We start from the raw sequence: 24,411 nt of genomic DNA, 5'->3' as shown, positions 1-24,411 counted from the left end.
TGCTCTGAAAGTGTCAGTACAAAAGTGCAAACACTGCACTAAGAATCAGATTTCTGTGGGCATCAATCCAGTTTACAGAAACATCTGTCAGATCCGTTTTTTTCAAAATGTGTGTCATACGTGTTTCTACACTACTGTAGAGCTAAAGTGTACAAAGGCCCTATCACACTTCACAAATATCTGCAATGTTCTTATTAGACGTCATCTGTTTTATCTCATCCATGCACATTGGCAGAAGGCGAAATTGTGCCAGGAATTTCTATTTTGAGTAAAAAGGAATTTCATGGAGTCTTTGTCCATGACTACAGCACAATCCAATCATGTTCGATAGCCTTAACCATCATCATAACTAATACAGAGAACATACACTGTTGGCTTTGTTGTACTGTGTATTCCCCAGACCGTTTTAAACATTTCTTCTGTCATATAGGTTTACAAGAGAACAAAATACTGGATACCAAATGAATAAGTACTTTGATTTTATTCTAGTTCAGGTAATGGAACAGCAGTGATGAGTGTGAAATCAGTGTTAGTGATTTATGTGATGCATATTTGGGTTGTGGAACATTTTGTTTCTCTGTGCGTCTGATCCTGAGCTCTGACCTAACTGTTTAACAAGGAACAATATGTATTATGACTTAATATGAATTTACTTGGGAGAAGAATCATCTACAGTCTCAATCATGACTCCAGTGGGTTTATTTTTGCATCCCTCAGAAGCACCAAGCAGTTATGCCTAACTGTAACTGTAACATGGACAAGTGAGAACATTATTTTTTGATCACTCTTGTAATTAGAAAGACAATGTTAACACAGCGACAACAACATAAGATGTCCTTGCGGTGACAGTTTGGAGAGTCTAAACCTCTCACCCTTTTCTCTTATATTCCAAACATGTTTTGTTTGTTTTTTTAAAAAGGCCAAAAAATGTAAACAATGTTGAGAGAAAGAACCAAAGAACAAACAGCACCAGACACAAATAAACACGTCGACAGAAGTATAAAGAGATGGACTGAATCAGTCCTTTAGCCTTAGCACCAGTACACATCCCTACTGTCAGACCAGCAGTCTGAGGATGGGAAGGCAACGTAGTACCAAAGTGAAGGCAGTGTTGCATTCAAGTAGGTACCAAAATATCAAACTCTTTTTGTCCTTTGAATGTCTCTTGAGAGTTTCTGCCGAGCAGTTATGAAAGAATGAATGGACCGACTCATTTGTCATCATCCTCTACCCTCCCCCAGTCCTCCATGTCCTCCTCGTTCACTTCCCCATCATCAGCATCTTCATCATAAACATCCCAAGTATCATACACATCCCCTCCCTCTTCTTCTTCTTCCTCCTCCTCCTCCTCCTCTTCCTCCTCCTCGCCTTCCTCTTGTATGTCACCTCCATACAGCGGCTCGTTCTCATCGTCTTCCACTATCTCCATCTCCTCCATCTCTTCCTCCTCATCACCATCGTCATCATCATAATCATCATCTTCCACATCCAAGTCACATACCTCTCCGTCCTCCACCTCACCGTCCTCTCTCTCTCCTTTCGAGGAGGTGGGAGTGGAAAACGCTTTGCCTTCAGTCCTGTCTGTGAGGTAAGACCTGCTGGAGGGGACGAAGCTCGACGTTGCAGTCTTTGTGTTGATGTAGAGACGAGGAGGCGGCTCCTGCCTGGCTGATGCAGTCTGGTCAGTGGGGGAAGAGATGGGGGTAGAAGAACAACTGGCTCTTTTCGAGTTTGGGATGAGCGAAGGAGAGACAGGCACAGCCGTGGCCCCGGGCCTCATGGAGGTCATGTTGGGCACATATTCACGAATCTCCCCTGGCTCCAACGGGTCGGGCCCACAGGGGTCATGTTCACTGCAGGACAGTTTGCCATCCAGCTTGGAGATGAAGAGCATACCATCACGGTGCTCCTTACAGTAAGAGCTGGGGCACATCTCGCAGAATGAAGCTGCTTCTTTACCACAGATGTCACACTGGTGCCACGGACATTCCCACCGCCCTGGAGACAAGATCAGAGTTCAAAAGGTAAACACAGTAAGATTTTTCTTAAAAGAATCATGTTATCACCAGATGTTTTGATATACTTGGTCTGTCGGTCATCATTTAGACCAGAATATAGTTGCTCAACATTTAGTTGTTTATTCCACTTTCATCTACATGCAGCCAAAATGCCCTGTGTACTTTTGTTAAAACCATGTGTGCTTGAGTTTGGAACGCAGACTCTGGTAGTTAAATAGTTAAATCTATATATTGTTCTTTGGAATAATACAGAGTCATAGTCCTTATCCTTATCCTTACACGACTCTGCATCTACTTGCCTGCAGGTCTCTTGGCCAGGTTGAGACAGTCTGCATGATAGACCTTTGGGCAACCTGGTTTCTTACAGGACACTATCTGTCCCCCATCACCACAGCTGAAGCACTCGTCCTCCCTTTCCTTGGTCACTTCTTGCTTTGTCTTCTTCTTCACGGGGACCTTTCTTTTCCCATCCTTTAGTTTCATTTTTTCAGCTGATGGCTGGTTCTGAAAAGGTTAATAGGTTACAAAGCAACTCTTCTTTGAAGTTGTAAGTTTAGACAAGGCAGAGGATCATAGTGAAGGGTGAAACTGAGTTCAGAGTTAACATTTTTAAATTTAAGTGTTTACCTTTGGTCGAACACCCAGGAAACCACTGCAGTTGGGTGCTCCGCATTTACACACAGTTTTCCCATTTCCAAGACACTCCAGGTTGTAGTTGAAGGTCAGCTCCCCACCTAAAGCACATGTTGCATTATATCTAATTTATGCTATTTATTCTATGAGTGTTAATTTGAACAGGTTCCATCCATCCGCTGTTTACTTTAAGTTATGGACATTACCTGAAAACCCTAGATTGTTTCAACCACATTTGAATTTGCGAGATCAAATACATGCAAACGACTGTCTAAAAAAAAGGAAACAGCTTTCGGTGTTTTGAGATAGTAACTGTTATCTTAAATCTCTGCCATAACAGAGCAGTTGATTTAGTCTCATATTTATTCATCATTGTTGTGGCTTTTTTAATGTTGTTACAATTTAGTTATTAAATAAAAGGTCATCAACAAATTTTCATTGACAAAGTAACACAGAAGTCTATAAAATGAATGTAACAGAGGGATTCAAACCTTGTGGGATGTCTTGTAGAGCAAACAGCCCCACCCTGGTGTCCCCATTCACAGTCCATTTCTGAGTCTCGCAATTTGGCTGGCAACTGTGGTTCATGAAGCGAGCCTGGTTCCCCTTGGGCCCAGCATCAATAATCCGGTCCTGGAAAAACATAATACACAAAATGTAACCTCCATTATGAATCAAGCGCAGCCTACTGCTCTGTACAGATGCTGATTCCTGCATCTCTAGGTATCATGTGCACAATCACCTTGTCCAGTGTTAGCATGTAAAAGTTACAGATGTCATTTTCCTGGGCATGTCTGATCCTGGCTCGACATTCTTCTTCGTCTATCACCTCTCCCACATATTCACTGACAAAAGCACCCTAAAAAAGACCATAAAAAGCAAGATGAAGAAACCGATGAATAAATATACAGTGGTTAGTACTAGTCATTAGTACTAATGACTTTGTTTTCTAGCTTACCTTCTTGATGTCTGACACAGCACGTAAACCCCAGCCACACGACAGTGTCCTGTAAATCTCCACAGGTGTGTACTGGCGCTTTGTGAAGGCTTGGTTCTGACATCGCTCCCCAGCCACACACACCTGAGGGTTGCACTCGTACATCAGCATGCGGTTAATGCACTCCGAGTCGATGCTGCAAGGGTTCTCGTCAGTCGCTTTACAGTTGCATCGTGGTATCTCTGACAGGTCAGCTGTGATGATCTGCGCCTTCCCAACTGGTCGGTTTACCTGGGAATCACAAACAACGTCATGGTTTCTTGGTCCTCAGCCAGAATGAAGCAGCACAAATGAGTATGTGGTGACACACAGTACCTTAATGTGCCTGTACGGAGGAGGTTTCTTATCATTCTTTCTGTCCTCCTGAAGCTGTTTCATCTCCTTTTCGGCCTGGAGCTCTCTGAACCGCTCTGCTGCTTCAGTCAAGGCTATATAGACAGACACAACCTTTACTCAGACCACTGGCCAATACCCAAATCTGAACTTTAACTTAATCTGAGAATTCAGCACTCAATTTTCAGTAAAGTACTTATGGTATTCACTTATACCAGTGAATTGAAGTACATACCCTTTTTGTACACTGCATCTGCACCCTTTCCCATTTTCTCTATATTGTGAGTGTCACCCTCCATATAAGGGAAGACTCTGGCCTGGTATGTCCACACAAAATCTTTGGAGCCAAAGAATTGCACTGGGAACTCTCCCACCTCATGCTTCATCCTCAAGATGCTATTTGGGACGTCTTTGGCCAGGCAGACTTCAGCAGGCCACCACCTAAAGACAAAAGTCAGGTTTCAAACATACTAGTATGGGTAAAGTAACTGTTGCTTAAAGCAAATATATGTAGAAGGGAGACAACGTGTCTTTACCTGTAACGTCCCCATTTGACCCACAGTATGTCCTTTATTCGTGGCTTCTTTCCAGCTTTGCAGTCATTGCAGAACCAGCTGCCCTGAGGCATCTCCATATTCAAACATTCCCGATGAAAAGCAGCAGGACAGGCTTCACAGCACAGCAGACTGCCCCCTATGAAGCACAGCAAACACACAGCAGTGATCAGGACTATGGCGACTAGAAAAACATTTTTATTTTATTGTATGTCTTCAACAACCTTTTTAAAGACATACAGAGAAAAGTACTGGGAACACTTAAATGGAAGAAGGACGGAGGTTATTCATATTTTAAATATGGAGACAGTTTAAACGAAAGGTGTTACACTGTAATAACACCTCATTAAATGGCCGAGTCCATTAACACATCTGTGATCATAGCAGTAATATTCTTTTGGAGTTAGGTTAAAACCATGAAACGTGTTCAGATTCACCTTCAGAGCAGACAAAGCACCAGCTGACATTGATGTGTTCGTGGTTCTTGCAGCCTTTGCGAGGAGTGAAGTGGTTTGGACAGAGAAAACTGTTGTTTGCTAGCACCACACTGCCTGCTGCCATGCAGTTGTCATTTGCATGATAAGCTACGGGGCAGCGCACACATCGAGCCAGCCGACCTATGATAAAGAGAATCAAAGACAATTTAATATAAGAACATCAAATATTAGTTTTGGAAGAATAAAAACAAATTGCTTTAAATGTGCTTCTTTCCAAATGACGCGTCTTCTTCTACATATGTGCACGGCCCTCTGACCTTACAATCAGGAAATGACAAATCATTTCTAACATTTTACACCCATCATTTTAAGTCCGCTGACAGCACCAGAACTCACCTTTAGAGCTGCAGATGTTGAGTGGGTTAGTGATGTGGCAGGACAGACAAACATGCAAAGGGCAGCGGAGGCCTTTGTTGTGAGGTTGGGTGGCAGAGAAGGCCAATATACAGTCGTTATGGTAGAACTTCCCGCAAAGTGGTATTATGCAGCGCTTCACGTCATTACCAGACTTCTTACACACAAAGCATGTGTGGACACCTGAAAGGAACAAAAAAAATTCAATATGTAAAAAGTATATAAGAGCTTTATATGAGCAGTAACAGTACCCCTGTCAGATTTGTAGTGTACATACCAGTTTTGCATTCATGACAGAGGAACTTTCCCTTGGGAGCTACTGACAGGCCAGTACAGTGTGGGTGAAATGCTCCATAACAGTGGCCGTCACACACCAGCAAGTCTCCTGTCCTCTCACATACCTGCATAAACATACGTACACATACACAATGAGAGACATGCTAGTCTGAAACTCACAGAAGTGTCACACAAAGCACAAAGCTGACAAACTCACCTGACAAACATTTTCCTTAGAGGATGCAGTTCCTATTTTTCCCTTTACATCCACTGGGGAAGACAGGATGTCATTCAAACCAACAGACAGTGCCTATAGAGATGGAAAAAAAGAGCTGTTGTTCACTCAAGCACACGGTGGATGTAGGATGGATTATTTCTTCTTTGATGGTGGACCACTGACATGTTCGCTGGACAACAGATCATATGTACCTCTACTTTGGGAGTTAGTGTTCCAGTGTGTACGTTTTGTTTCTCCTCACTGCTGCAGGCCTCCACTGCTGCCTCCTGCTTCGGTGTCTTAGGTCCTCGTGAGCTGAGAGGCCTGTTTGGAGTGAGTCCCCTGAGGACATCTGTGCCCTCTGAGTGCTGGGAGGCAGCAGCAGGGGCAGGAGATGTGTTGGCCACAGATTTCTCTTTCTTCACAGATCCAACCTATTAAATGAGAGTTTGTTTAGGATGGTTATATACAGCAGCAAGAAAAAGTATGTGAACTTTCTTTATCGGAGTCAGAAATATTGAAATAGTCACAATTATAATCGATGGTGTGGTTACTGAACACACCCAATTGACATTGCTGAAGGTAAATGCCTGTGTATGGCAAACTAATCAACAGAGACATTTAATAAAATTGTTTTTAAATGTTTTTTTTCTTTCACTGTCTTCAGGTTTGCTAATTCCTGACCCAAGTAACATGTTGATGTTAGTAGCATAGTGTTCCACATACTTCTTGCCACCTAACCTAATAGTGTGTTTGAAATTGTTGAAGTTGTTTATAATTATAATTTTTAAGCCAAAATGATGCACAGACAGAGATCATTTCACCACTATTTAATCATTTTAATGTCCTATTACCTGAGATTTTTTGATTAACACCTTCACCTCTGAGGTAACTCCACAGTGTTGCTTTTGCTCCTAGAAAACAAACATTTAACAAATTGTGAAAATTAATGTAAGTCCAAAATATTTTCTGTTGCACTGTAGCTGGCTAGGACTCTTTCCCACTGACATCTCAGTCCTAACATACCTTGTTTTTTGTAGAAGCAATAGACACTTCTTCTATGGTACATTCCAGCACCTTATGTGATAGCTTCCTTGGCCTTTTTCTTTCTTGGATTAATAGCCCCGTGTCTAAGAACAAGCAACAAAAGGCGTACAGCAAGGTCACTGATGGTGTATTCAATAATATAATATTCAGTATAGAAATATTTTTACACTTATTTACCAGATTCAGGAGGTAGATCAGTTTCTTCTGGTGTATCTGTGTCAAGGGAGGGTTGAGCAGTAGCTGGAGATCCCGAGGAAGCTACAGGAGAAAGCTCATCCTTGGATGGACTCTGTTCCAGCTCTGCCGAATCCTCTGTGGCTTCTACAGAAGACGAGGCTGAGGTAACAATTCCCGGAGGGGGGCTGAGATCATGGAGTGCCGACATCCCTGATGTCTGCTGTGTAGACAAATGCAAATGACTCACAATTTGACTACATCAGCTATGCAGTTGTGAATTAAATACACAAGGCGTGTTTAGTTAAGTAGTTACTGACTACAGGCTAACATGTTCCACTGATATTCTACTGAGTCCAGAGATGAAAAGTAATATATATATTACTATATATATAAAGTTGCGCTTTGATTCTGTAGTGGCCTGTTGATAACTTAGTAAGAAGATCATACATAAAGGAATGATACACCGTTCATGTGGGATGATGTGGCTGATAAGGGATTTTCTTTTTTATATTAGAGCAAGACTAAAAACTAAACGACATCTTACCATTTTTGCAGATTCTGAGGTGTGTTTCTTTGATTTCTTTTTTTGAATAAATATTTGTTCATACTCTTCAGCTGACTCCAAGAGTCTTTTGGTCGGTCTCCGAAGACGTTTATTCTCTGAATGGCCTGTGTAAACATGCGATGAGATACATATCATTTTCTTAATCATTTAACCATTTCTGTGGAAAAAACATTCCAGCAGCGGTTTGTGTCCTACCAGCTGTGCTGCTCGACTCCGAGAAGTGTGCGTCATCCTCTGCCTGCTTCTCAAGTCCCAGATCAAGATCTTCTGCTGTTCCTGTGAAGTAAGATCCACTGATGCCAGCAGACACCTCTCTCAGAACATCATCCTTACTCTCAGCAGACCCCTCCACCACCTGCCACCGCTTCTTTGGAGCCAAAGTGGATTCTGAGTGCTTACCCAGGTAGGGCACTAAGGGATCAGTAGGGACAGGGGATGCAGGCCCGGGATTAGCTAAGTCAGCGTGGCCACTTACAAATTCCCTGCCGTAAGCCAAGTCAGCGAGGTCTGAGGAAAGGCCAGGTATGCTGGGTTTTAGTTTGGCTGGTAACTTCTGTTTTCTACGCTGCTTGTCTGAGCCCCCGATGTGAGAGCGAACTGAAAAGTCTTTACAATAGTAGGTGTCAGCTGTCATGATAGCTTTAGTTCTATGCTTGGTTTTCACAGCAGAGTTGTGGGGTGTCGTGGATTTCTCTGACTGGCAATTCTCTGTTTTGATACCTTGAGTGAAACCATCACAAGATCCATTTAACGCGTGACCTCCTGTAGAAGTAGGAACAACCAGGGGTTCCTCCTTAATCAGCACTGGTGCTGGTGGGAGAGTCAAGGGCTTGCCTTCTTTTTCCCTTGTATCATGAATGTCTTTCAGCAGCATCAGTAAGGTACTGAATTTATAATTGGAGTCAGGCTCAAATACAGTCGACTCAGAGTCACTGCTGTTCTCCTTCACAAGAGATTTAAACATTAGCTTTTTGACATCCTGAAAAGCATCCATCGGAGACAGAGACGAGGAAGGGAAAGACAACGCCAGATCAGTTTCCGTTTTGATCTTAACAGGTTTAGTGGATACACTGGAGCCATTGCGCGTTAGTTTCTTCTCAGGCTTCCGTGCGCGCCTCTTTGGAGAGCTGTGATTTGCAAGAGATGATGCACTGTTCGGGCATTCCCAGTGAGCATACAGTTCAGTTTTGATACGTGCATTAGTAGGTGTATTATCAAGAGCATTAGCAGTGTGGGCTGCTGTTGACATTTGGCTTGTGGCCAGTGCATCTATGAGGTCTGTCTCTTCCTCTGTTTTCAGAGCCCTCGTCATCAGACGACAGCTTGCAGGAAAGGTCATTGAGTGCTTGTCAGTTGAACTGCGAGACAGTTTTTTACAGGTGCCCAAACTGTTTTCAGAATTGGTATCTTTAGATTTACTTGATAAATTGCTGGAGGAATCACAGGAACCTGTCACCTTTCCAGTAAACTTTGTTTTCGCCTTTGATGAACACTTTTCTTTGCTGACTAATCTGTCTACATCCTGTGGTGGAGACACTGCCGTGCGTTTAGGACGATGGAGCATTGGAACAGAGTCCAGGTCAGCATAAGGAGAGTCCTTTGGCTCTTCTCTCAGTGCACGAGTTGTTCTATGACACTTGTCCGCCACGGTGTTGACTGTAGATGATTCCTTTGAGCCACCAACTATATGGCCAAATATGTCTGACAAACATTTCTTTTTCTTCTTGCAAACTTTGCTCTTATTGGATTGAATTGTAGAGTTTTTGATGCTATGGTGCTCGTTGTCACTGGGCGCCCTGTTGGGCGATGGGGTTCGATCCGAGTCCACAGAGTGAGGGAGGGCCTCCTGTGGTTTTTCGCTAGGAACGGGGCTGGAATGCAATTCTCCATTGATGGATTCTGAAAGCACACTTTCAGTATTCCTTTGTCGAGCAGGGAGCAGATACTCTGCCTTTTCCACACTGACTTTCCAAGCAGTCAGCAAACTTTTGGGTATCTGCCAAAAACAAAACTGACATTAAAAATAATGCTCACCATGGGTTTATGTAAGATTTTTTAACGTACTTCCATAATTTACCATATACTTGTAGTCTTTCTCTTTCTGCTTTCCTCTCCGTCTAAGCACAGGCAGGTGGTCAAACTGATGGCCTCCTTCAAATGGCAAAATGGCATTTCCTGGGACCCAGGCATGCTCTGCAATCTCCGCTATGGTCTCCAGAAAATACATCCGACAAGGACGGGGACTAGGAACTGGAAAAAAAAGAAGTCCAACTAATTAATTAACGTACACAACTCCTTTGTTTGGCAGATGGGGAGAACAATTTGATTTTAAAATCCACATGCAAATTTAAGCTCACCTTTCATCTTAGTGTGGATACCCAGTTCTTGATCACAGGTGATTTGGCATGGCCACCAGGGCCGTCTGTTGAACTTTGCCCATACCAGGTCACCTTCCAAGTATTTAACTGCATGAAGAAGCTTTTTCTTTGGGCTGTTGGACTATCCAGGACAAGGAAACAGATTTTATAATACTTATAATATTTACACTTATACTTTATAAACACAGTATGATGCAGAAAACTGCTATATATTACAAAGTTAGTATCAAATCTAACATCCTGATATTGTGAGTAATGTTAGATTTGGTGACACAATCCTCTTTTGTATTATTTACTTATGTGTCTAAGTAGTATATAATAAACACTGTTAGAAACCTGTATTTGTATCATATTGTCTGTTTTGGAGCTGTAAGTTATACACATCAACCAAAGCCATCATATTTCTAAAAGCAAATTATGAGAGTAGGTGACTGTCACAGTTACAGGTCTGTAGGGTGCAACACGTTAACCCCTCATACTGACACCCGCCATAGAAATACAAAATGAAGATCCACTTTATAAGTTTCCCAGGTGGTTCAGACTCACATTAGAGTTGGTGCCGGCCGGTGAAATAAGTCCAGGGTCAACAGGAGAGAGAAGTTCTCCATCACTGTCTGATTCTTCACCCAAGCTCCACCCGTCTCTCATAGTGATATCTGGCAGCGCACTGGGGCTTAGTGTAGGGTTGAGTTCAGATATAGTTTTTGACATCAGATTAAAGAGAGTAGGTTTGTATGTCCTTTTATCCGCTCCTGAGGTGCACATGGACTTACTGTCAGTAACAGTTTGACCTCGACGCAACTTTGGGAAGTGTTGGAAAGGCGTCAGGCTCTCGCTACTGTTGGTCTCCCCCTCATCGTCCTCCTCCTTTATGTCACTGCTGTCAAACAGCGTGGACCCAAAATGCAAGTAGCCATTGGGGATAGAAGAGCAGCTCTCCACACTCTCAGGACTGTGAGGCGAGAAGCCATTTCTGTTCACGTCCTGCAAAGTCTCAAAAGCGTCCATGTCATCGTCAGCTGGCGAAGGAGGAAGCTGGACCGACGGTGCCCCGAACTCATCATCATCACTGATTGGGCTTGCACAGTGCAAGTGGTTCCTAGGATGGAGGTCCCTCTCGAGGTCACGTCTGCTGACCGCAGTGTTCAGGTCTTGTAGCCTCTTCAACGGGCTGTAGCAGTGAGATTTGTCTGGCTGATTGTAAGTCCGTACAGCTGGCTGTTTGAGGCTGGAAGGTGGCAGTTGAGCAGCTGACTGTTGGTCTGATCCACACTTAACAATGCCACATTGGTTTCCATAGGAAGTGCTCACAAGGCCATTGCGGGGCCTAAACTCTGGTTGGCCTGGACCAAACACCGAGTCTACCCCAACAGTTGGTCTGTATGACTGATTCATGTTGTCATGGCTATATCCTGTCAGAAAAAAGAGAGGCAGGTTAGACGAGGGAAATGTGCCATTTAAGTTTGTCACCAACTATGAGCAGCCAGGGTCATTTAAGTATCTATACTGTACAATAGCATAAAGCATGGGGAGGATCACAGAAATATATTGCGGAAATAGAGAGACAGTCCGATAGAAACCTTAAAAAAAGCACAACAGAGACGGACTGTGTACGCACACATACACACACACACACACACTAACATGCCGACATTGCATGGCCTCCATACTGGAGGCAGGTCGGTCGACACAAAAACACAGAACACAGCCGCAGCCTCGCTCCGTTCACATGTTTCATTCATCTAACAACAAAAAATGAAAACCACCTTGTCTGATGGCTGTGGGTCCTGACGATCGCTCACTAGTACAGTCAATGGAGGAGCGCAGAGCCCGTAGTAGAGGTGGTGACACCGAACCATCACAGAAACAGTGAGTGGCTCGCACAAACAAGCTACAGCCACACACCGACATAGGAAGCTACTATTAACTCACACACACACACACACACACACAAAAAAAAAGGGCTGATCGGCACAACACTATCAACACGTGGAAAAAAGGGCGAAAAACTCACCATTTGGAGGTCGGTCACCGTGAAGCCAACAGGAAAGGGTTGATAATGTGGCACAAAGCGAGTGTTTTCCTCGGTTTGTGAAAGCGGATCTGCACAATCCCAGCTGCAGCAGCTCTAGTAGTAGGCCAAGGCACAGCTCTCATTCTCTGCGCTTCATCGCCTCATCAGCGGCGGCCCTCTAAAAACTGTCATCTTTAAATACAAAACAACAAGGAAATGTCCAGTACGCTGCAACATCATACGGCCGCGAAGGTCAGTGTGCCATAACCGGTCCATGAACAGCCACGGCAGCTTATTTACTACATGATTTTTGCCTGCTGTCGAAGTGCCCCCGGTTATGTTAAAACAAGCCCAGACTGACTGTGTTGGTGAGCAGCAACCAATCGGCACTGCTACCCAACCCCCCGTCTGCAGAGGGCCGTGACACTCACCCAACACACACACACGCACACACACACGCACACGCACGCACACACACTCTACAAAGCGCACACGCACGCACAAGTGAAGTTTCTAATAGGTATCAGTGTAATAACTGCGATATGACCCAATAATCACAAGGCACCGAGGGACATGTTTTAGAAACGGACCGCACCTCTGCGCGTCCACCCCACTGCTCCTGAATCTCACTCCGGTGCCCGGTGCACAGGCCTGTTTCTGTGTGTGTGTGTGTGTGTGTGTGTGTGTGCAGCGACAGGGAGAAAACGAAATGATTGCTGTGAGCGAGCAGCCACACGGCCCTGTCTGCTCTGGTCAAACCTAACTCCGTGCGCCATGTTGCCTTTCCACCGAGTCCTCTGACATGAGGAAACGGGCCGCTGAGCGCTCAGCAAAAACAAGGACTGCACGTCTGAAAGTGGGCATAAAATGTCCGACTGAAAACATCCCAATCATCCCCTCACATCACATGAAAATGATTTGTTGCGCGTATTGGGAATCAAATGATCCATAAACGCGCAACTTATAGTGCACAATAGACTGCAGTGGGCCAGTCCTTGAAGAGCAAACAAAGACTAACCAGTCGCACGCCGACTTGACAGTAGGGGAACTACTTGGGGTTTTTTTTTTTTTTTGACGTTATATTGTCTGTGTCGTTGGCTCGGATCTCTAGCTGGTTCATTTCTCTAACCTTTTTGGAGACTGATCCTGCAGAAAGACTAAATAGATTCGAGAAGTAACTTATCACTCACCCTAAGAGAGCAGCTGCCGACCGTCTGCACTGAAACGTGGCTCATTATTATTTTGTTTTTAGACAGTTCTGCTTTTGTGCCACATTACGTCCATAAAGAATAACAGTGGATGTCATTACGCTGTAACTTAATTGAACAAGGGGTAAAGAAAGGTATTGTTACATGACGATTACTATTGTCTGAGGAGACGTGCCCTCTTGTGTGTACAGGGAGAATTACAGGTTACTGATTCAAATAAATTTAGAAAAGACTCATTTTGGTTTCACATACAACACATTTTCATTTATTACACGTTCAACAGCATATTTCTGGTTTATGACGTTTTTTTTCTCAAAATGAACTGCATAACAACATACTGTACATGGAAATGCAGAGGTGCTTATAAAGTGTGTCTGAGGACAAAAACAGGTAATACTCCTTTCACGAAGTGCAGAAATAACAAATACTGTGTTCAAAATAATGTTATGCTTTGAGCTTTATTGTTTCAGACTAATTAAAAAGCATCGCAGTGCTCATGTTATAGGTGCAGGATAAAAAAAAAAAAAGACAAAATATATTGAAAAATTGGACAACACAGAAAGGACAACACATCCACACATTAATGCTCAGATAAAAGATGTTTGAATGGCTATTCGTACTAAAATACTATTTTTAAAAATAGGAAATGTCACAAAAACTTGGCCATAGAAATGTTAAACCAGAGTATGAGAACATATCACAAATTAGAGAAACATAATGCTCGAAGGGGATAAAGATAAACTTTCCAGTGAGACTGAAACCACAAACTGATTAAAACATTTTTTGCCTATACTGACTGGTGTGATTAATTCATATGCATGCATCGCTGACAAAGTGGGATAACATACTTCTAGTTAAGTCATTTGTTATAAGAGGATAAAGAAAATGTCAAACACTGTACAGTGAAAACTGTTTCTAAATGGCAAAAAGTTCTTTCCTCCAACGTGTGAGATAAATGTTTTCCTACGCGTTCTCTTGCTCATGCACTGGAGAAACCGCTGCTCAACTATTCACTGGTTTCATCCACTTTGCCACCGGGCTCACAGAGGTCTCTTTTCTCGAGCATGGTGTATGGAAAAGGTGGCATGTCACAGGTAGCAAAGCCCAGCTTTTTGGGAACACTGCAGTTGCTAAAGTCAAGTTTCTTGGCACCATCGCAACCAAATTCCAGCTTCTTGAGCCGGGATAGACTCTTGATGCTGCCAGGAGGCCTGCCGGGGCTGACCTTGTATCCTGCTGCTTTAGTGGTACCAAGGGGCCTACCAGGGCTGGTTTTGAACCCAGCTGCTCTAGTTGTCCCAAGTGGACGTCCAGTACTTGTACGGTAACCGGCTGACTTTGTGGTCCCCGACGGTCTCCCTCTCCGCCCCGACTTCACTATGCCCTTCTTCTTCTTAGAGCCATCAGCTCCTGCACCTTCACTGCCCCTGTTTCTCACCGTCTGAGCCTGGAAATCATCCTGTGTTTCTTGCATTTGACATGCCATGGCTTTGTGCATGCCCTGTGACAACGGGGCTAGGCCGGCAAGAGACAACTGCAAACCAGGGTTTGTCGGTGAGGGGTAGTATTTGTTGGACTGTGTGCTACATAAATCAAAGTGGCTGGCTGAGTGACAGTCCTCTGTCAGTCCACTCATACAATAATCACTGCTGCTGCTGGTCACTTGATGCATCATTTTCTGTTGGAGCACAAAACAGAAACATCAATAAGTCTGCAAATGCATGTGTGTTCAGACAAACACAAACCCAACAAGCATTTTAATAATAGCCTACTTTTGAGCAAACAGGCCTTTTAGCGTTGCAACACAAAAGCACAAGTGATGTGAAAACGAGGCAAACTACAGTCACAGTTGGCAAAGGAAATGGCACGCAGGAAAATAAACGCAAACGTGTCTTTTACAACATGCTAAACACGTTTGAAAACGTGAAATGAAGTGTTCGTACCTCATTTGTTAGTGGACGATGGACTGCAAAGGGTTAATTTCGAATCGCATACGCTTTCCTTCTCTGACAGACACAACATCTTCGTGAAGACGCTGCACAAACTACGCCCTGGCGTCCATGAATAATGTCTTGAAGCGGGAGTGTGATTTCCGCTGCCTATTCAGTGCTTATTTAATCCTTTAAGCAGAGCTTTAGATGAGAGAGGCAGCCATTTTCGCCTGGAAAAAAAAAAAATTCATAAAACAGGATGCGCTGAACGCGCATGCGCACAAAGGCTTCCAGGAAACCCAGATGATCACCATCAACCCGCCGTCGGTGATGAGCCAATGTGATTCTGCCAAATTAAGCCCATAACAACAAGATCCTAATTATTTTTAAATTTACACTTTACAATATCTAAAAACAACATAAAAGTACATCCCTCTAATTGAAATGTCAATTGATTATATTGGTTGAGTTCAATGTTGAATTTACACTAGTGCAGTAACTATATAACTGCCACACTGGCTAGTACTTTCTACTTACCAACTCAACTATGTGTTTACGTTATTTCTAGTCATTGTTAGGAAAGAAGCACAATCAAAATAAATCAATGACAACAAAGACCATTTTCCATTTATGTATTTTTTAATATTCATAAGAACTGAAGCACATAGAGGACTTGTGGAACAACTGCACTGTTGGAGCAGGTAGCAATATACATTTATCAGCATCCACAGGACTTAGGTTTCTCTTATTAGCTTGGTCAGCTTCTGAATCTTTGTTTTTGTGGACATGTCCACGTACTTGTCTCCAATACTGACAATCATGCCACCCAGGATTGAAGGATCCGACTGTGAAGAGAGGAAAACTCAAATTTACATTACTGTTGAATCATTAAGTTGACATCTCACATGGATGTTTTCCCTTCATGTATTATTATTATTAAAGATGGAAATAACCCTAATTAAAATTAGTAATAGTTAAAATTATAATTTTGTATGTTTCTGAAATTGTGTATTTGAATATTACCTTTGTTTCCAGCTTGATCGTTTCACCCTTCTGAAGAAAGCCCTTGAGAGCTACTTTCAGGTCAGCAAGATTGGCTTCATCCAGAGGCTGAAATAGATAAACATTCATTGGCTGACTGTACAGAGCATCTACAGTAAGAAAATATTATTTATAATAATAAATAATAATAACAGTTAAAAAAAAAAGAAAGAGCCCCTGTTAAGGACAAGTAACTATATGAGGTGACTTGTTTTGAAGTGAAGAAGGTTTAAAAGGAATGTAAAAATAAATCACGCATATCCGCCCATTTTCTACCTGTGCAGTGGTGACAGAGCAGATGACCTCTCCACGATGTGCACTTATCATTTTGCCAAAAGCAGTGATAACATCACCAGTTAGAGTAAGACGACCATTGTCTGCCAAAACGTCTGCAAAACAAAGGCAGGACACATTTGAGAGAAATTTACAACTTTCTTGTTGCTCTGCATTTAAACCTACACATTATATAACGATATATAAAAAAATATATAACAAACAAACAAACATAATACAGTGTACTGCACTCATTTGATATTGCATTAGCTCAAAACTAAATATTGTTTGGAATTTCATCAAGCTGTTTCTGTCAAAAATCTTGATTTAAATTCTGAAAGGTGCAAACTTCAATTACCCCATGATCAATGTTAATATTGCAACTATTGTGAAAAGCATTGTGATGCCTACAACAAGCTTGTTGAAAAGCTATTTCTGTCTACGTTTGTATTTGAAGACCTTGTACACCTTGAGTTTCTGATTTTAACTAATAAAATAAGGTAAGGTTATTTTTCCCTAGTTTTAACTAGGAATACTAGACCCAAACACACACACACCCCATACTTTGTACCTAACAGAACCTATTACTTGACAGCTGTCAAGATATTACATAATTCCATGCTAAGAAAGATATCAACACATAACATTACATTTAATCATTTGGCAGACGCTTTTATCTAAAGCGAATTACAAGTGAGATACAAGGTGCAAGGCTAGGTAAGGAGGTCTTGCCTAAGGACCCCTACTGGAGGTAGGCAAAAGCCTCAAAAGGATTTGAATCCCAGTCTCCTGCATGAAGGTCCTTGATGTTACTACACTGTCCAGCCCACATAACAATAATGTGACTTGGACCTGGCCAGTGAAAACTTACTAATGAGATTGATGGTGATGGGTGAAAGCTTAGCCTTTGTAAGAGCATCAGTGAATGTCTTCTGCTTGATGCTGCGCTTAACATGAGGATTCATCACAATACTGGAAATCTTGGGGTCCTTGATTAGGGTCTGAAAAACAAAATGGCACAAAGCAAGGCATCTTTATTTTATATCATCATTCTTCATATTTAGAGTACATTTAGGGATCTTATCACATAAAATCCTTTATAACAATAGTGTCCACATCACGTAGGAATAAACTACATTTTGATGTTTTATTTATTTTACTTACAGAGACTTTTCCCAGTTCCTGCTCCACTTGGTCCAGTTTGTTCTGCTTACTGGCAGCTGAGAACAGAGCAGTGGCATAGCGGCCCTCCACTCCATACACCTGAATGGGAGGCTAGAAAAACATATATAACGTTTCAAAGATAAGTTGAACTGCGACTACTGATTATATTAAAGTCGGCAGATGAGAGGTTAAGCTCCGCGTACTTTACCTTAACCAGTTTTGCTACAGGTCTGATCGCAGACGTGCTGAACTGGCGGACCTAGAATAGAGAAAGTGCATGATTTAAACACACACACACAAAAAAAAAACAACTAAAAAACAACATAACCCAGAGATTGTTTTGGGCACGCTTCGTATCAAGTACGCTATAAACAGCTAGCCGGTAGCTAATAAGTTAGCAGTCATTCAAGTGCAATGCCTCGTGTGGATTTGTTGGACATTTAGCTATACCTCCCGGTCATCAGAAGGACTATAATACTTAAACTGTGTTTTTATGTAAAGAATATTCGGTGAGAACAATTGTAAAAAGATTAAAATAGCAAAAATCATTGAATGTCTTACCTGCTGCCCTAGCATGAGTGCTGCCATTTTCTCCTACAGCTGTCCAGAGTGGATCAGACGACTGCGCATGTGTATTTGACAGGATGACGTCAAGCTGTGGGTAATGTAGTCTTTGGAGTCAGCGGCGGTCAACCTCATTCTGTCACAACACTATGAAACAGCCCAGAATGTTTAAAAATAATTTTTATTCGCACTGAGACTACAACTGGTGTATTTTGACAGAAAATAAATTATATATAAAACACATTGACTGAAATCAGTAATTTGTTTGCATACAAATATGCAGTTAAATTTAATAAAATCTGATTTATTTAAGTGGTATACCCTGGCTGCTATTTTCTCCACTTTACATAATGAGCCCTCTCTTGATGCCACTATAAGGGGTATGTGTTACCTTATTATGTCAAGACATGGCAATGCAAGTCTTTTGGTTGGTCCACCATCTCCACGCAAACTAGAACACTGCTCAACACATGAGCTATGATACAAATATCATAATTACCAAACAATGACCCCTTTATGAATGTATTGGATCAAGTGAATACAAACCAACTTTTTAAAATCTAAAACAACAAAACAAAAAAAGTCACACACTCCACCTTTGGCTTTGATTATTAAATTAAGAAAAAATCCATTGATGGAAAAACCTGGTCATACAGTATATTCAGGTAGGCAGCTGACCTCATTCTTTGGGTACATAACGTTGCTGAACCTAGACTTGACCAACTGCAGCAACCCCAGATCATCGCACTGCCCCCACAGGCTTGTACTGTAGACACTAGACATGGTGGGTGCATCACTTAACCTGCCTCTCTTCTTACCCTGTGCCCATCACTCTGGAACAGGGTAAATCTGGACTCATCAGACCACATGACCTTCTTCCATTGGACAGTTCTTAACCCAGTTTTAGTAGTTTCTGCAATCTCCTTAGACGTTTTCTTTTCTTTATGCATGCCAATAATTTATCCCTTCTGAAACAGATAAACATCTTTTCCACAACCCCAGGATGTGTCTTCTGACATGGTTGTTTAAGAATTTAGAAGCTACTCACTGCATCAGTTACTGTTAAATAACTTGTTGCCAGCTGAAAAATAATCATCCCTGCAGTAATTATCCAATGACAGGGTCTTACCTATTTGCTTAGTTAAATCCAGGTGGTGACATTTGGACAGGAAATGTATTATGATTTGCTAAAATTCCTATCAGCATCTGACAAGCACTTGAACATGATGCAGATTTCACACGCTCCCATTGCCCAAGCATCACAAATCCCTAAATCCTCACATTTCCACCTCTATGCTTTACTGATGGTGTTAGGCAGATCTATCATCTTTGATAGAAAACAAGACTTGTTTTCAGTCATGTAAACTCCACTGTTTTGTGCATGTTGGTCCACTGCAATCTTTTCTTGCAATTTGTCAATCTTAGTAGTTTTGTTTTCTTTGGTAACTCTGCCAGCTGGCCTTGGTCTCCTACACATGGTGTCTGTGTACACTGGTCACTCATTTTATCCATGAATGCAGCCAATTCATGAACAGTAAGGCATCTATGAGGACACTGCCAACTACTTGTCTTGCTAGGATCCAGTTGCAGCATGTTTCTAAAGGCTTTAGCATATAGCTCTCAAAGAAATCTTTAATTTCTTGGCTTTCTTTTGTAAAAATAGTATAGATAAAATGCCATGTTTCTAAGGAAAGCTGTTTTTGTTTGGCCACTTTTGGTTTCTAAACAGATCACTTTCCATATGGCAGAAGAGACAAATTCAAATTAAGATCAACCCCACTTGAATTCCTGGAAATAAATGTAGCTGCCAGGCTTTCAAGTTCAACACTGATTAAGTAGTAAATATCAGTGTTTTGTAAAAGGGAATCTTTGCAGTTTTAGATGAAAAGATTAAAGTTTAAAACTGATTAAATTGTCCCAGTTGAATGAGGGACGTCTTCTATGTTTTAGTATTTGTTTGCAATAATGTCTTGTTTTCATTTTCATTTATTTGACGCATTGTTAGTGTTATAAGTAATTAAATACGGTGTGTTTCAGCTAGCTCTGATCTGACAGATAATGCTAAGCTAATTAGCTGTAGTACTAGCTACAATAGTTAACATTAGCATTAAATTACAGGCTAAGCATTTTCACAGCAGTTGCCCAAAATTAAACAATAAGCAATTATTGTAATATAAACTGTATTAACTACATATAACACCTTGCTTATGTATTATGCTGGCATTAAACTGTTATTTAGTATTAATAAAAGTAATAATTAGTCACCAACAATTTAAGCTAACCCTTGATGTTTTCATGTTGGTGAGTTAGCTAGTAGCTACCGACTGTTCCCGGGTTCAATCAACAGGGGGCAGATCAACCAGTAAATTCAACTTTTATATAACTAACATTCAGAAAACACAGCGATAATAAACCAATGTAATATTTAATAGAACAAATAAACCCAGTACCATTTAATACGTCTAACGAGACGTTTTCAAACCCACCTCGAAGGACCATCAGGGATGCGATGACGTAAATGGGATTTGTTGCTCAGCCTCGGTTTGGACCAGAAGCAGGGCTGGGTCTGCGATTCTGCGAGCCACTGAGATTTACAGTCTGTAAACGCTGACAGCATGACCTTGGATGTTTAACAAGGAGAAGTACATCATTTCTGTATCATGTGAAGTAACCACTTGTGTCCTCTCCAAACTGCAGGGACGCGCAGCACTTGACGCATTCGTTTTCACGGATCACACACACACACACACACACACACACACACACACAAGTTGCGAATGACCAGAGAGCTTGATCGGACCGGTGCCATCAAAACGTAACAACATAACCAGAGGATTTTTTTTATTTTTTTTTTTAAAGCTGGTCGGCTTGCTAGCTGGCGGCGAACCAGGCATGGACGACAAATCATTCACCAAGGAGTTGGACGGATGGATTGAACAACTGAACGAGTGCAAGCAGCTCTCAGAGAATCAGGTCAAAGTCCTGTGCGAAAAGGTAAGGGTTTGCGCAGGAGGGAGATGAGCTGTGATTACTCTTCAGTAGCTCGTTACAATGCTAGCTGACTGTGAGCTGTATCACTGTGAAGAATGGTGTACATTTTGACTGGCCTGAAGTCAGATGATGCATGTGGCCTTGCTTTTGGAGCGCACCATTTGTCTGCAGCTGCATGCAGCACATTAAAGAAAGCCCACTCAGGAGAACATGGAGGGGGGGGTAGCGCCTGCGAATATGTTTTTCCTAGCTACGCCCACCTCTGGTACCTCTTGATCTCTGGAGTGCACTGCTAGTGGCGCTACCACATCAAGCTGTATAATAATCTGCTGAATGCTTGATGGATTTTCACTGTTTAGCTTACAACACATGCCCGTCGTGCGCCCCATACACTGCACCATCCTCTGTTTGTTATTCAGCATCATTCTCGTGTGTTTTCCTGCTCCCTGTTTTAAGGCCAAGGAGATCCTGACGAAGGAGTCCAACGTGCAGGAGGTGAGATGTCCAGTGACGGTCTGTGGAGATGTTCACGGTCAGTTTCACGATCTCATGGAGCTGTTTAAGATCGGGGGCAAGTCTCCAGACACCAACTACCTCTTCATGGGAGACTATGTTGACAGAGGCTACTATTCTGTGGAGACAGTTACACTCCTGGTTTCTCTGAAGGTAAAAAGAAAAAGCAAAACTAAAGAATATTGGAAAAATAAAACAGGAGTAGGAGTAAGTTTGGTCATGTTCATGACTGATGTGGTTGAATTTTGTTTATAAATCCATCTATTTGTAGGTAAGATTTCGTGAAAGAATCACAATTCTCAGAGGAAACCACGAAAGCAGACAGATCACACAAGTGTACGGCTTCTACGACGAGTGCTTGAGAAAATATGGAAATGCCAATGTTTGGAAGTACTTCACAGACCTGTTTGACTATCTGCCCCTCACTGCACTAGTAGATAATCAGGTGAGATGCTTGACTCCATATGTGACACAGCAGAGATAAGGGGGCTTCGACTTTTATTTATTTACATCTTCTTGTACTTGTTGAAGATTTTCTGCCTCCATGGAGGACTGTCCCCTTCAATAGACACACTGGAACACATCAGAGCGCTGGATCGCTTGCAGGAGGTTCCTCATGAGGTAAATTTGGTCTACGTAAATTTGTCAGTGATTTTCACATCAGTATTGGCATGACCTGGTAATTTACATGAGAGAATATGCAGGTGACTGTAGCTGTAGATGTGCTAATGATTCACATTGTTTATATCATGTTCTGCTACACATGCTCACAAAGTAGTAGTCAAACAAAGGTCCTTTGCTGTTTTTGAACTAGAGATGTTATAGTTTATGGTCAGCAAATTACCCTCTAAGCCACAGGGGGGCTAAATGTCTATTTTATTTTATTTTTTAGCAAAAATGTATTTTAATAGCAAACATTTTCTCTGTATATTAGTTTTCTACACCAGTATACTGAAGTTACTGTGGGTTTTAAACTGTTGGTCAAACAATGCTGACTTTTTTCATAGGTTTCTGTCAATTTTCCGTGTGCTCAATATATTTTATATACTGAACAACACTTCTGTTTCGTTTCTGTTTCAGGGTCCCATGTGTGACTTGTTGTGGTCAGACCCAGATGACCGTGGTGGTTGGGGCATCTCACCCCGTGGTGCTGGTTACACCTTTGGGCAAGATATTTCCGAGACTTTTAATCATGCAAATGGCCTAACTTTGGTCTCAAGAGCCCACCAGCTGGTGATGGAGGTAGTTAAACTTTGTTTATGTGCTAAGAGTAATTTCGTTTTTCCGTTCGAGACATTGCAGATGTAGCTTTGATGTAATTCTTAAAGTGACATTAATGTTGTGAATTAAATCTAGGGTTACAATTGGTGCCACGACCGCAATGTAGTGACGATCTTCAGTGCACCAAACTATTGTTATCGCTGTGGAAATCAGGCAGCTATCATGGAACTCGACGACACATTAAAATACTCATTGTAAGTTAAGTTTTTTATATTAGAAATTGCCTTCTTTAAAAGTACAGTAATTACCGTGCATGAAAAATCTCTAAACTGCCCTTTTGCCCCCTGATTTAGCCTACAGTTTGACCCCGCACCCCGCAGAGGAGAGCCCCATGTGACGCGGCGTACTCCAGACTATTTCCTGTAAAGTTCACTGGTGAGGATGGCAACAGAGAAAAGAAGCATTCATAACCACATATGGACCAAAAGCGTGTGCCATAATCAAAATGAAACGGAAACTAACACATCCTCTGAAATCCTTTCAACTTTCTTCTCGCTGTGCATGACGTTTTTATTGCTAGAAATGACTGCTTCTACGAACAGTAGATTCACAAAACCTGCTGGTTTGTCAGGAAATATTAATAATGCTGACAACAATGACCCAATGTAAGTAATCTTTGTGTTAGGATGTTGTTGATGACCTGAGTGTGTTGCCATATACACAGTATCTAAGCTACATCTTTCACTCGGCATGGCCTCAAATCAAAGGTTGCAGTAAGTATAACGTGAAGTCTTTTCTTTCTGTAGCCGAAGCGCCACAGTTTATTTTGTGAAGTGAGATGATAGGGTTAGACGTCAGAAACGAATGTTTTCTTTGCACTTTTGTATTTGATTTTTATCACATGGCACTGACAGACTTTGTTCTCTTTTCTACCCTGTTATAGTGTAAGTAGCTCTCTTTCTGCTCCGCTGTCTCCAATGAGATTCAATGTAATTCATTTAAGTAGGCAATATCAGTACAGACAATATCAGTTGTTAAAAAGAAATGTTTTGCAGCCACAGCTATATGGAATAAACACAGTCGCATCGCCATTTATGTCTTTTAGACGCAGTTTGTGACAGTTTATGCCCCACAGCCGTCACCGGTCCCCACTAGATGGAAACAGACACCACAAAAAAAAAAAAACAATCTGATGGTCAACTCTGATAAGATCATCACCATAGGACATGTGCTAATTTGATTTGTTATTACAGGTATTTGTCACACCATTACTTTAAAATGTCAAAGAGACAAGACTGGTTGGTTACAAAACGCCACTCGTGTTGCTTTTAATTTTGGTATGTTTAAAGTTTTACTTATTTATCTATGTATTTATTTATTAAACGAATTGATGGACGCTTTGTTTGTTTAAAAGACACTTTTTAACAAGGTATTCGAGCCAGCAG

The 24,411-nt window shown here is 41.9% G+C and overlaps 4 protein-coding genes across 5 annotated transcripts; 1 reads left to right on the top strand and 3 right to left on the bottom strand.

Annotated features, from left to right (window-relative positions):
* Positions 1–462: 462 nt before the first annotated feature.
* Positions 463–12,464, bottom strand: nsd1a (nuclear receptor binding SET domain protein 1a). 2 transcript variants are annotated; one of them, XM_026357719.1, is made up of 23 exons: positions 12,061–12,464; positions 10,593–11,458; positions 10,026–10,167; positions 9,746–9,918; positions 7,864–9,664; positions 7,648–7,772; positions 7,104–7,320; positions 6,906–7,009; positions 6,734–6,793; positions 6,092–6,313; positions 5,880–5,972; positions 5,664–5,787; positions 5,369–5,569; positions 4,973–5,152; positions 4,518–4,674; positions 4,217–4,422; positions 3,964–4,076; positions 3,610–3,879; positions 3,394–3,510; positions 3,143–3,284; positions 2,646–2,752; positions 2,318–2,522; positions 463–1,998 (listed from the first exon to the last, which is right to left on the bottom strand). In XM_026357719.1, the coding sequence occupies exons 2-23, from the start codon at positions 11,439–11,441 to the stop codon at positions 1,211–1,213; spliced, it is 6,396 nt and encodes a 2,131-aa protein (XP_026213504.1). In that variant the 5' UTR covers positions 11,442–11,458; positions 12,061–12,464; the 3' UTR covers positions 463–1,210. The 2 variants fall into 2 exon arrangements, with proteins under 2 accessions (XP_026213504.1, XP_026213503.1); XM_026357718.1 differs by having other exon boundaries at positions 7,104–7,323; positions 12,061–12,463.
* Positions 12,465–13,570: 1,106 nt separating this feature from the next.
* Positions 13,571–15,436, bottom strand: si:ch1073-44g3.1 (UPF0461 protein C5orf24 homolog). The gene is made up of 2 exons (XM_026357143.1): positions 15,212–15,436; positions 13,571–14,946 (listed from the first exon to the last, which is right to left on the bottom strand). Exon 2 carries the CDS (start codon positions 14,941–14,943, stop codon positions 14,275–14,277), a length of 669 nt encoding a protein of 222 aa, XP_026212928.1. The 5' UTR covers positions 14,944–14,946; positions 15,212–15,436; the 3' UTR covers positions 13,571–14,274.
* A 412-nt stretch (positions 15,437–15,848) lies between these two features.
* atp5po (ATP synthase peripheral stalk subunit OSCP) lies at positions 15,849–18,367 on the bottom strand. Its single transcript, XM_026358220.1, has 7 exons — positions 18,239–18,367; positions 17,886–17,936; positions 17,678–17,788; positions 17,385–17,514; positions 16,517–16,629; positions 16,223–16,309; positions 15,849–16,044 (listed from the first exon to the last, which is right to left on the bottom strand). Exons 1-7 carry the CDS (start codon positions 18,263–18,265, stop codon positions 15,934–15,936), a joined length of 630 nt encoding a protein of 209 aa, XP_026214005.1. The 5' UTR covers positions 18,266–18,367; the 3' UTR covers positions 15,849–15,933.
* Positions 18,368–20,641: 2,274 nt separating this feature from the next.
* Positions 20,642–24,354, top strand: LOC113160794 (serine/threonine-protein phosphatase 2A catalytic subunit alpha isoform-like). The gene is made up of 7 exons (XM_026358219.1): positions 20,642–21,235; positions 21,689–21,898; positions 22,017–22,190; positions 22,277–22,366; positions 22,826–22,987; positions 23,102–23,220; positions 23,320–24,354. The coding sequence occupies exons 1-7, from the start codon at positions 21,134–21,136 to the stop codon at positions 23,390–23,392; spliced, it is 930 nt and encodes a 309-aa protein (XP_026214004.1). The 5' UTR covers positions 20,642–21,133; the 3' UTR covers positions 23,393–24,354.
* Positions 24,355–24,411: the final 57 nt, after the last annotated feature.

Source organism: Anabas testudineus, chromosome 10 (assembly GCF_900324465.2).
Source record: "Anabas testudineus chromosome 10, fAnaTes1.2, whole genome shotgun sequence".
Taxonomy (NCBI): domain Eukaryota; kingdom Metazoa; phylum Chordata; class Actinopteri; order Anabantiformes; family Anabantidae; genus Anabas; species Anabas testudineus.
Note: the sequence above shows the minus strand (reverse complement) of the source record. Positions and strands in the feature narration are given on the sequence as shown.

Coding starts and splice junctions, on each gene's coding strand:
- nsd1a (XM_026357718.1), bottom strand. CDS start 11,441: ATGAATCAGTCATACAGACCAACTGTTGGGGTAGACTCGGTGTTTGGT. Junction 9,665..9,745: donor AGAAAGACTACAAGTATATG/GTAAATTATGGA, acceptor TGTTTTTGGCAG/ATACCCAAAAGTTTGCTGAC. Junction 5,788..5,879: donor CTAAGGAAAATGTTTGTCAG/GTGAGTTTGTCA, acceptor ATGTTTATGCAG/GTATGTGAGAGGACAGGAGA.
- si:ch1073-44g3.1 (XM_026357143.1), bottom strand. CDS start 14,943: ATGATGCATCAAGTGACCAGCAGCAGCAGTGATTATTGTATGAGTGGA.
- atp5po (XM_026358220.1), bottom strand. CDS start 18,265: ATGGCAGCACTCATGCTAGGGCAGCAG. Junction 17,937..18,238: donor CACTCATGCTAGGGCAGCAG/GTAAGACATTCA, acceptor TCTCTATTCTAG/GTCCGCCAGTTCAGCACGTC. Junction 16,045..16,222: donor CGATCAAGCTGGAAACAAAG/GTAATATTCAAA, acceptor CTCTCTTCACAG/TCGGATCCTTCAATCCTGGG.
- LOC113160794 (XM_026358219.1), top strand. CDS start 21,134: ATGGACGACAAATCATTCACCAAGGAGTTGGACGGATGGATTGAACAA. Junction 21,236..21,688: donor TCAAAGTCCTGTGCGAAAAG/GTAAGGGTTTGC, acceptor CCCTGTTTTAAG/GCCAAGGAGATCCTGACGAA. Junction 22,191..22,276: donor CTGCACTAGTAGATAATCAG/GTGAGATGCTTG, acceptor TACTTGTTGAAG/ATTTTCTGCCTCCATGGAGG.